This window comes from Bacillus rossius, chromosome 16 (assembly GCF_032445375.1).
Source record: "Bacillus rossius redtenbacheri isolate Brsri chromosome 16, Brsri_v3, whole genome shotgun sequence".
In the NCBI taxonomy this organism is placed as follows: Eukaryota; Metazoa; Arthropoda; class Insecta; order Phasmatodea; family Bacillidae; genus Bacillus; species Bacillus rossius.
Window position 1 is genome coordinate 14,535,661 of NC_086343.1, and position 12,873 is coordinate 14,548,533.

General features: G+C 40.2%; 1 protein-coding gene across 1 annotated transcript in view; it reads left to right on the forward strand.

The window, feature by feature from the left end:
* LOC134540314 (transmembrane protein 132E) overlaps positions 1-12,873 on the forward strand; it is a 140,940-nt gene that overhangs the window by 62,037 nt on the left and 66,030 nt on the right. Inside the window, 2 exon segments of the mRNA XM_063382975.1 lie at positions 10,640-10,753; positions 10,832-10,906. Coding sequence (XP_063239045.1) covers positions 10,640-10,753; positions 10,832-10,906 — 189 coding nt within the window.

Consider the following 12,873-nt stretch of genomic DNA (forward strand, 5'->3'; position numbering starts at 1 on the left):
CGCAGTTTCCATTTCAGCTGCGATACGTTTGGTATCACCATACCTGTGTTAAAATTGAATCAGTTCATAAATTACGAATACGTGCGTGTTTTTTAAATGGGCTGCAACGGCGTATCGAACTCAATATATCATTATTTACGTATGTGGCATCTGCGTGCGGACTCAACGATATTAATTTGTATAATTTCGTAACGAAAATAAACTGTTATTACACGTTAATTGTAGAACCAGGGCTCTTTCATTGTGAGTCAGTGCGTGAAATTTATGTGCGTGTCCTGTGGTAATTTTTTTTCTTTGCAGTGCAATGCATCGTGTATCGGGGTATAATTTTAAACTAAAAAATTTCAATGAATAATTACTTTCGGCTTTCATTGGTCAAATGATGGGCTTCGGATTTTTTTTAAATTGTAATTATTCTTTTTCCAAATTGAACATAAAAGCCTCGTGTTATGAAAATTCAGGGAACGTAATTGTTTAAAACATGTAACACGGGTGTTCTTCTATGTGTTTTTATTTATTAATTTTACCATTTTACTGTTATAAATTCCACCTTAAATCTACGAGTAACTCTGGGAGAAAATATCCAGGAAAATTCGTGAACTTACAGATGTCTAACGTTTATTTGCGTATTTTAGTTTTTTTTTTCTTTTTAATTTGAACACGAACTTAAAAAAAATCATCTTGACACACCACAAAAAAAAAATTAAAAATGTCTTAAATCTACCAAATAATCAGGTGCATGTTTATCCTGTTTTTAACAAGGCACAGAAGCTGTAAGTCTTAATACAGGGAAGTTACTACGAAAAATTCTTCGTTTATTTGGGGGGTGAATTCCCATTTTGGAAAGTCCACAAATTTACGGTCATTCTTTTAACGATGTAGATGCTTCGTAATCATGAAATTACTTCGCTCGGTAGTTAAATGACACTACAAATAATTTATGAAAATATATGTGTTAGTTCCCCTGTTTAATTATTTCTTCAATTGGTTGCAGACTATTTAAATAAAACTTTTCGTCTCCCAGTAATATTTCCATACGTATCCGTAAAATGTTTATCTGCATGAGAAAATTAACTCTTCAGGTATGAAACAAGGCGTTTAGGATTATAAAAATGCTCGACTTCAGCCCGCCAACATAGCCAAAAGAAGGCTGTTTCAGATTAACCGACTTACAGATTTCTACTGTGCTCTATCCGAAGCTGACCATGTAGAGTTCCATATTTTCACTCTGCACGAAGAAGCGACTGCGTGATGGCTTACTGCCTTGCCCGTATAGAGGCGAAACTGTAGTTTAGTGCGCCTGTTGAGGTTCGCCCTTAGCGCACACATGTATCGTGTTACCTTAATAACGCAAGGCACGCTTGCATGCATACAATTTCACATTAATTGGGTCCTGCAAAAGTCACACGCTTGTACAAGAATTTAAATTATAGTCTATCGTCCTTTGGCTGATTATACATTTTTACATTCCAGCCGGATTGCACGCACTGTTATGTAGTTTTTTTTTTTGTAAATGGAACAGAAATATTCGTGTAAAATTACAGATATTTGATACCGTCGCACCCGAGAGTTGAAGTGCGTGCGTCCGACTTTTTTTTTTTTTTTTTTTTTTTTGGAAGTCTGCCCGCTCGTTCGGAGTGAATGGATGAAAACCGGCACACGACACATTCTTTGGGGAAGAGAATGGAGGGGAGGAAAGGTTGGAAGATTGCAGAGGTCGTGCAAAATTCAGTGCGTCCCTGGCCGGCCTTGTCGATTCCATTGCCGGAGAGATGACCCCCCACCCCCATCTCTACCCCCCCCCCCCCCCCCCAACCTCGCCCTCTTTCAAAACTTCTGGGGTAAGGTCGTTCCCGGCTGACTTCGCCCAAGAACCCCCGGAATTGGATTACAAGCACACCAGGTCCAGGGAAGGGAGGGTGAAAAAAGGAAAGAATAAAATGAGGGGGGGGGGGGGCCATTGACACACGAGCTTTCTTTACCCCGCAGTGACTCAGAGTTGGAAAAAAAATCAAAGCTAAAAAAAACGTGCCGAATGTGTCTGTAACGCCTGACGAAGCAATCTCACCGAGAGGAGGAAAAAAATGGTTATAGGAACTATAGCTTTGCGCCCACTACTAGAGATGTTTTCCGAGGGAAAAAAATACATTTGAGATAACCTTCCTGTAAATAATTTACATCGGAAAATATTTCGCAACACCGGATAATTTTCCACCTAGTTATGAGTCGACAAAAAACAAACCAATATATTTTATCTTTTTTTTTTTTACATAAGCCAATGGACTTTCTTTGCTACTTCTTTTATAATACACCTACTTTCTAAATTCAAAGTTGTTATTGTTTAACCTGAATTATAACACAATCAAAATGTAATATTATACAAGTGATTCTCGATGTTAGTATAACATATCTTAAAGGACCTCGCCTCGTCAGGGGTGTATGTGTGTTAGTGAGGCGGGATGATAAGCGCGACGCTCGCTGGTGCTTCTAGCGCGGTGTCTCCTCTGGACTGGCGCGCGGTCTTCTCGTCGTGTACAGGACAACTGGGAAATATGAGCGGTGACCGTGACATTATATGGCATATGAATGAAGGTAAAGGTGTAAATGCTTTCAAAAACCTGTAACGGTTGTCTTACGCCTGAAAATAACTCTGAAAACGCGCCTTTTTAGCCATTTTTACTCTTCTAAGAATACAGTTTAAAAACTTAATACGAAATCAAAATTATTTTTTGGCTCTCAGCGAATTCTTAAATGCTTTTCGCAAACAGAACCCACTCTGACATCGTGAGTAGTTTTTGAGATCGCGTGGTTTTTCCTGAAGCTCTGCGCACCGTGTGTGTGTCCGGGCAGACGGCGCCCTTAAATTTTGTAAATCTATGTTGGAACTGAAAATAATAAGAAAATATTGGTTGTCTGTAAAGTTGGTTTACGGACGATAGTTGAACGTGACAACGTCATAACAAAACATTGATGAAATTATTGCATACTTTTATGAATAAAATTGAATCATTTTTATTGAATTATCATTATTTTGTATGGATACAAAGAAGGAGTGAAATGAAATCTACAATTTAATTGATAAATTTACTTTTATTTGCACTCATTAATTCAAATATGTTTATTACTTTAACGAAATATTTATTTAAACTTTTACTTTTATACATGTTAGCTATTTAACTTCTTCCAATCTGTGTTATTCTGTTAAGGATAAGACGATGATAGGAAAAGTAGGAAACGAATGAGAGTGTTTCAAATTTAATGTGCCTCGAAAAAGTCAAATCGATGGTTGTTCCAATCGAGTGGAAGAGAGATAGATGCGGCGCAAGCGTACAATGAGCGTAACGGGACAATGTGCGTTACGGGACACTTTTTCGTGCGTGAAGCCGGCATTAATCGATTTATTAGACGTCACGTCAAAAAGGAAATTTTTCCCAGAAAAATTCTTTTAGTCACAAATATATAATTCTTTTTTCTTCAGAAAATAATCATAAGAATATTTTCCCACCTACGTGTCTACCCACAAGCCACCCAGACGGTGGGTGGTGACAGCCCTCCGGAGATTCGTTTAGATGCCCCATATCCAGCGCTCACTGGAAGATGGCCGACGCGTGACCGTGGGTGTAGGTACCATTAAAGGTGATACCGCGACGGATCTCTGCTGCCTTCCGCTGTGTGGAGTTGAAGGGACAACTCCACAACAATCGGCCCTTGATCCGTCAAGGAAATGTTTTTTTCCCCCTTAATTAGAAATTCTTTGACCCAGCCTGGCATGGGCATAGATAAAGGCGGAGGGGGTACAAGCCCCCATCCTCCCCCGGAAGTAAGAAGCCCCTCTGTGCTCTATGTGTATAAAATCGTAACTGTTAAATGGGGCCGATAAACGAAGTTAAAACGTCAAAACTTTGTTTCAATGAAAACTTTTTTTTAAATACTGAATGAATGAATTTAATGAATTCGCTAAATTATTGCTATGGCTTTTGCTCTCTCTCTCTCTCTCTATATATATATATATATATATATATATATGCTGCAAGGATAGCCTTCATCAGGGGCGCTAATCTGTTGAATTCGCTAGGAGGGGGGGGGGGGGCGATCCGAGAGTTTCGCGCGGCGCAGTTTTTAACCCACACAAGTCATTTCTGGATATGGTGCTCGTATGCTTTATACTGCACTCATTTTGACCTATATGCGTGAAACAAGCAGAAAGCTTTAAAATATACAGAAAATTATTTTCATAAAACATAGTTTTGACGTTTACATAAACCAAACCCATTTTCACAGTCACGGTTTTGCAAGTGCAGGTGCCCTCCCCCCCCCCCCTTGACGCAGTGAAAGGCTTCTTTATTCCACGGGGGGTCCGGGGCCCCCTGCCTCTCACACCCTCCCCCCCCCCCATGAATGTGTTAACTGCTTAATACTATTACGTTAGAGATAAAATGCTAGTTCAGCTTTGTTACAAAGCCGAAACACGCTTCAAATTTCCATCCTCTAACAACGTGATGAGCTTGTAGAGGCAAAAAAAAAATTTCGACAAATTGGCGTGTTATCAGAGGGTGGCGAAAGATATAAAGTTTTAAGGAAATGGGATTTTAGTCCGTTAAAACTTCTACGCCCTACTCACCTTGATGCCTTTTAGAGCCTATCAGGAGGCTTGTAAAATAAATTGGCCGCCGAGTAAGTCTGTTCTTTAGGATTTAATTAAAGTTTGTAATGGGAAACCGTATATTTGAATGATTTTATTAAAGTGTGACAAAGTGCGGGCGAACGTATCCGTAATTATCTTTTGGCGACTCTATAAACCGATTATGGGCAGGTTAACAAGTCGAGAAAAGTGAATGTCGTGTTCTTGGGACTCTTTGGTCAATAGAGCGTAACTTTGTGGCTCTGTCCACCTCGACACACAACCAGTGTCGTGCTCAGATCCGAAATTTGAGGAAGGCAAAAGACTTGGGGGAAAAAAATTTTGAATAAAAAGGGGGGGGGACTTTTTACACTTCCCAGTTAAATAGGATTTACGATATTTTTTTTAGAAAAAAATAAATAAAACTTTAAAAAAATATATGGTAATTTATTTCTCGCTTCTTGAAAATTCGTTACCGAAACGTTTTTACCTAATTTTAAATAATGATGAAATAAAATAAAATACTCATAGTAGGTACTGTAACAATGAAAAGCAAAATAATACATTTTTACAAAAAAAAATAAAATATAAAACCGACTTCAAAGTACAGATGCCGCCTGCTGGAGTATATTTGTTTATTTCAGTTCTCCTTTTATTATTGCATTGAGAAAGGAAGAGGAGGGGGGGGGGAGTGATCACCATTGCATGCAACCCAGCGTGTTGAAACTCTTAAGGTTTCATTTGCTTCCTGTTAAAACTCGCACGCGTCCGCAGACCGAAGTCGCTTGGATACAGTTTCGGGACCGTATTTTATGTGTGCCGTGGGAATTGTTTGCTGTACCCTCATGTTAGATTACATTAGTTTAAAGTCTGAGCCTTCTGTTTGCAAAGGGAAGTAAGACCAAATAAGATTAATTTATTCACCTACGGTTTTTAATACTTTGTTTGTGTTTTTCCTTTATGTGACCAGCTAAATATTCTCACAGAAATCCAATAGATAACCTACAGTTTAAAAGTACCGCTGAATTTCGTAGCCACTGTATACCCTACGTTTGAAGCGGCAAAAACTCACAACACAGGGAACTTAGTATTACCATTGAATATAATATATTATATATATATTCAATTGTATTACAGTTAGTTCACAGCTAACTTAGAACATTTGAGAGCCTTGGGTTTAACATTATTTATCCACGTGTTTATCACGTAAATCTTAGAGATTTCTTGCAATGTTCATACTTAATGTGCCCGTAATTTTGTGGCCGCTGATATATTTAAACACAGAAATACGTTTGCGTATTCGTTGCTAACGCTATTTTTTTATATGATGGTGAGTATTTATTTTAATGTCCATGCGTAAAAGAAAGGAATACTTTTTTCAAGATTTGTTTCTGAACTTAAGGTTACAACCACGAAATGCTAACACGAGACACCTTCGCCTGGTAAAATTTACTTTAGCCAAGTTGATGATAGCGATTTAATGTGGCGATGGATGTAATGATTCAATTAGTTTTTTTTTCCCGCTTGATATTCTGGATTGTGAACGTAGACAGAATATTATATTCCAATGGATAGCGAGTCGATTTTCACAGCCAGCTTCCCATCTACCATCGACCCACTGAAAGTCCCGCCGCTAGATGATAAAATTAAAATAAACGTGATCTACTGTGGAAACGTAATAACCACATTTCCCTGGCGTTAATTAAGATGAAGGATGATATAACCTGTGATTACCGGCCCTAATTGAAGCCCCATTTTTTTAGGACATTGTAACCGCGGTGGGTCTTGAATGGAATTTGCATGAAATTTGAATTTTAATCATCTGCTGGGGAAAAAAGAAATAGCGTGGGAGAGAATTTTGGGTGATAATTACGATCCAGGGAGAGAGGTTTGTAATGGCACTTAGTCGCCAGTGTGTGGATTAAAAAAAGGGTAATGGAGCGTCGTGAAGAACAGCCTCCTCTGTTCCGATAGTTGCACGGGGAGGGAATTCCTTTTGGCAACCTCCCCTCCCCCCTCCCCAGCATTCGGCAATGCTTTCCCGGTTCCCCGGCCAATCCCCTGCGGTTTGTGAAGACGGATGGAGGAGACGGAGTGATCTGTTGGGGACTGCCTTCTACAGCGCCGAATTAATTAACACCTGTAGTTGAAGAGAGGCGGTGGGTGGGAAGACTAGATCACCTTCCCATGGTCCGATGCCTTCTGGACTTGTTTCTTCAGCTATAGGAAGAAAACTATACGGGCTCCAAGTGAATGGCCGACAATCTTAACGAATGCTCGGCACGGCCCACGTCCATACAATGTCAGTGTTGTATCTTTTAAGGAGTTCTACAACTGGAAAGACTTTGAAAAAAAATAGTTCTTAAAGACAAATATGGGCATATTATTACTATGAGTAACATCAGATGTGTGACAGTGGACAAAGAAAAATCCACAAAATAATTTCCATTAAGACTACTATGGAAGGAGAGGATATTGAAGTGAAAATGGCGCCAGAGTCAAGAAAAGAGAGACCCGCGGAAGGCCAACATTGAAGTTTCCACTGAAGGCATATGACGCTCGGCGACCTCTTTCTGCACCAAAGTTAATAGATTTGCTGAATTTGTGCAGAAATGGCGTGGTTCCAAAGCGCTATCACCATGAATACATGACACTGAATATATAAATATATACATAAATGTTTTTGGAAATATACCAGAAAATATCGATGTTAAACTGCAGATATTTGAAATTTGTACATTTACTTGAAAACAACTGTGTATCACTACAAAATAGTGTTCGCAGTTAGACTGGGTTCAGATTCGTACTCGAAAATTTATGCTTTGTGTTGTACCAGTACCGTCAATGTTTGGAGTTATTTGTAAACCGTTCCCTTGTCCAATATTAACTGCTCACATAATGAGCACATGATATAAATAAATTCAAATTATTTAATACCCGATTATCTTTTTTAATGGTTTAAAAAATCATGCTTGACTGTAACATCAACTAAAATATACAATTATGTAACAATTTTCGTAGTAAATACTCATTATCTCGAAAAAACGTTTTTCATCAATGAAAAATAACCGTAGCCATGTGGTGTACAAAGTTACACTATTTTTCTTGAAGTATTACAAATTATTTATTGGCAACTGGTTTCCAAAAGAATATTTTTGTGAAAGTACAGACAAAAGAAATTTTCCTTGTGGAGTAGCGAAGTTTATTTAAAGCTCGTATAAATTTGCTTCATGTTGATGCTTGGACTTAAGTCTCGACGCATCCTTGATGGCAATGAACCAGTTGTAGGTAAGGAGAAGAAATGGTTACCCAATCACCAATGGATGTGACCTTGTTATCCATCATTGAACACTCTAAAATGGCTTGATTATGTACAGGCAAGTTGAGTTTAGCCTGGAGCGAAATTAATCCGCGAAATAATAAAGGTTATATTTATAACACGCCAAGCAAATGTGCTAAGTATATGATATAGTGTATAGTCTGAATATTGTAGTATTTAGTGCATATATAGTGTTATTTATTGCAGTTATTTTATATACTCTCCACTTTCAGAAATGATATCACTCTGGATGTTGTTGCAGTATGTAACTATCGATATGTGATATATATTTTCTTTAATAACATAAAAATGTATAAACTTAACAACAAACATGCACTACATATTTTAATCACTATTTTCATGAATATAATTGCACATATTAACAATAATATTATATATTCTTGTTATTATAAAGAAAAAATACTTAGGCCTACCACATTAATATAATAAAGAAAATATTGATTTCATAAAGCATCTGTACCTATGTAATAGTACACAAGGCTGCGTGACTGCTCTGCGACGTAACTGAAAAGCCACGTTTATGCGAGAATTCACCACAGTACCTTGCTAAAGCAGTTTGTCTTTTTCTTGATTCAGTCATGCCCCAAGTTTTATTTTGTTGATGGTAGTATCAAGGATTGAATTCACATCTTGTTAAAAAGTTTAACCCTGGATTACCAACGTAACTTTCCACAACCACCTTACCTGAAGCTTGATATGAGCTTGATGTTGGCCCGTTATGATGTATAAAATGATTCAATCTTATCATCACAAGCCGTCAGAAAGTATGTTGTGTGAAGACCTGTAAGACTAAAAGTACTTTTTCTTCTTCTCCGAGCTTGCTCCAAATAGGAGCACCACCACCAAGTCCAAAACCTACCCATTCTGATCCTGTGCCGACAAAGGAAACCTCGGCGGAGATACATTCACAAAATGGATCATCCCGCACTGGTACCAACTTAGGTGGTGTCAGGGCTAACCATCAATGCCATTGCCATACGCGTGCTGGAGAACCTCGAAGTTATCTCTGTCTCTTCCTCGGCCACCCCATGTGAAATCCCATCTAATTTATTCCAGAATGCACCTGGCCCTGCTAACGGCGCAATAGACTCATTTCCATCGATCTTGGGCCTTTCACGGTGAGACCGGCCTTTGGGATTCACCCCCCAGGGCTCAGTAGTCGAACCCTCCAGAAAGGTTTCAGTCGCGTCTGCTGTTGCCCGCAGATTCAGCCCTCTCACTATTCCTGGTTCCCAACCAGACAGGCTGAGGATGCCTGATGCCGGGATACTCCCGGCAGAGTCCTCTTTTGCTGATCTTTCGATCACCCGTTGGTGCCACGAGGAGATAGGGGATTGCCATAGGTGCCGACAGGCTCTATATTCGCTTCATTGCACACCCATTCTGAGGACCTGTCGGGTCTTGTCTCAGATAACTAGAGCTGGCAACAGTCACCTTCTGCCTCAGGAGTCTGGTCCACTCCCAACCGGTGTTTAAAGACAGGAGAATTTCCAAGAACCTCGGTAATTTAACTGCCACCCTGATGATCGCGACTGCAAGGTCGACCGAAACGTCGGTGAAAATTCTCGTCTTCGACGCGGTTCCAATCCAAAATCCAAACAACCCAGAGTTGACGACTGAAGCGAAGAAGATACAGGAGTAGCCAGATGTGAATGGAGAGGGGTCCATACGAAAAAATGAATTTTGTGCGCTCCTAGTTCTTGCAGGATCGAAAAATTTTATTTCTGTGTAGGTCCATGCAGTCTTCGTGTAATATAGGTAAAAGGTCGTCCATTCCCCCTCCCCCTTTTTTTCCAACCATTCTACTCCGAACCCATTCCGGTTTTTTTTTTCCTCTCGACACAATTCGCCGCGCATGAAATTGGGAAAATCTGCGAGGACAGTCTGCGCCCGAGGTTGGGTCGCAGGTGGGTAAGATCGAGACTTCCATATTTCAGCGGCCCGTTTGGGGGGGGGGGGGGTGTTTCTTCGTTCGCTTGGTTCGCCTTGTGCGGACGCGGCGCACGCTCCGAACGAAAAGAACACGGACGGGCATAGTACAAACGTCTGTCTCCATAAGCGGCTCGGAAGTAATAAAAAAATAAAGGTTGGGGGATTTCGGTCGTGTGTTCGAATCGCATGAACAAGCGTCGCTCCCGTACCGTAACTCAGCCCTCAAATCATTTCACCTTGAAATGTTTTTGTAATTAGATGGTAGTGTCCTAAATCACTTTGCATCCACGATTTTTTTTTTTTTAATGTGCAAACATCTGACCTCTCGGTGTACGGCATTTTGTAGGAGAAATTTCGTGGAGATGGAACGGAAAGTCGATGAACGGGGAAATGTGATCCACATTCCTGAGAGAAAGGTTTGCTTGCCTCAACAAAATATCTGTTTATATATGGCGAAACAAATATATTTTGTTAATTCAAACTAATTTTTTTTGTAGTAGGAAAGATTCTGTTGACCCAACAAAATGATTTTGTCAACTCAAATGTATATTTGGTTAGGTGTAACAAATTAGTTTTGTCACTTGCCGAGTTTGGTTAAACTAACAAAATATTTTGTTCCACCAAGTAAATATTTGTTTCACCATATATATAAACGAATATTTGTTTGATTCAAACAAACCTTTCTCTCGGTGTGCATGTGGCAACTGGTTGTGACGGGCGGTGACCTCGGTCACAGGTCGGAGGAGGTGTTCTCGTGGCTGGTGGAGGTGGTGGAAGACAGCGCGGAACTGTGGGACGGCGGCCGCCTCGTGTGGAGCGCGCGCTACGTGCTGGAGGGCGGCACCGCCGCCGCCTCCGCCGCCGCCCCCTCCCGCCCCCACCCGCACCACCACCAGCACCACCACCACCACCGCGCCGCCCCCGCCGCCGCACAAGAGGAGGCGCGCAGGAAGATCAGCGCCCGCCTCGAGATACAGAAGGACGACATACAGTCCGTGCTGCCCATCTCCAAGGTGAGTAGAGAACACCGCCCCTTTCAGGTACACTACTACCCGCACCACTGCGTGGTAGGTCCGGGCACAGGGGATAGGGTGTGGATTGTTCACTCCTCCGCCCCCCCCCCCCCCAAATTTCGTTCAGCAGAGGAGTGAAATTACTGTTTACTTCTGATTATCATAAAACAAAATTTTATTGAACGCCTCTTTTCCACCCCTTTAAGGAGAAATTTCCGCTCCTTGATGAAAATAATTGCCACGCTGATCAAATATTTTCAATGTTTAGGATGTACATACGCATGTACCCCACCTGACTTTGACCCATTAATTTTTTTTTTCCGACTCTTCATGTCACCCAACATCGCATATTTCCCCTTTAAAATTTTTCTCTCTCTCTCTCTTTCTCTTTTTTTTTTTAGTATAATCTTTTTTGAAGAAATAAAATCTGAAGGGGTCCAACGTCCATAAAGAAGGGCTGGTTCGCCACTAGCTATTGAAAAATATGACTAAATCCAAAATAAAAAAATTATAGAAAACATGAAATAATTACCGAATATTTATTTTTTAAATTTGCTCTTGGTCTCATGTTCCTTCTTGGTGGCTTCCATAATTCACAATCGTAACCCTGTGCCCGAAACTGCTAAACTATACTACTGTAAACCATCTTGGTTTCCTGGCACTTGAAGCTTTCTCAAAACTGCTGGTAGAATATCCACCGGTAATTTTTTTTCTAATGTAATCTTGCTGGTTTGGGATTACGTGATCTAATATTTTTTTTCCCATGACATGGCATGAACGAGCACTTCCTATGTCTTCTCAATCCGACTCGTGGGTCCAGGGGGGTGTGTATTTAGAGTTCGCGGGTTCGATTCTTAGCTGGTTCGGAGGATTCTCAAAGTACGGTAGGGGCAGGCATTTTTCGCAAATAAATCTGAACGCCTATTAGACTGCAAGAAGGTATACCCGCACCAGAGGTTTCTTCCTTGTGATAGGCGGCCGTCTGCGAGAGAAGTCGTTGCCTTTTTTTAACCGAGCCACTCAGGAAGCGTTTGCCTCCCCACTGAATTACTGTAATTGGTGTCGTAACAATCGACATGCGCCTGAAAGGAACTCACCCAATCACGAAACACAGACGGTGCAACAGTGTTTTAACTTATAACTAGAGACCTGTAAAATTCGCGGATTCATTTCGCGATAGGATAGAGTCTAAAGACTTTTGACATTATTTTGCTTCAGTGATTGGGCCACAGTTTATCTGAAGGACTCTGGGCCAATGAAAAATCTTTAACAGAAGAATTAGCGAATCACGATCATTCCAGTCAACAGGTGTTACGAGTCGGTAACCAATCAGCAGATGTAATTTGCATGAGTGCGTAGAGGATCATTGAGTCTATCCTTTAGGGATTTGAAATCGCGAATTTTACAGGTCTCCACTTATAACTAATCTCGGAATCTTTTCGCGAAATATGCATGGCCCTAAAGTAAGGTGAATTACAGACTCCCTTTCCCCTTCTTATCGCATGGATCATCGTCAGGCCTGTCGTGGATTTCATGACTGCGTCGTCTGCTGAAGTCCACTGCGCCTGCATAAGCAAACAGTTCTTATCGTCATTATCATCAAGCTATTTATTTTATTTTATTTATTCACGGCCAAACTCAACTATTATCTGTTTTAAAATCGGTATGTGACAAAATAAAACAAAAAATAAAACAGAATGAATTCTTAATTAAACATTATTTTAACTGCGTGCAAATGCAAACAATCAAAACAAAACAAAACATTATGTAAAAAAATCTATACAGTACAGAAGTTTAACATTGCAAATTGTTTTTTCAGTAGGAAGGACTTACATACTTCGCATTCCATGTAGGCTAAAGAGTGTTTGTAAACTGATGTGTGAATTTTTGGGTAAATGTTTGTCTCCGTCAGTGGCTGATACAGGAATTTTTTTTTGGGTGTGGGATATGGATAAAAAATAACCTAC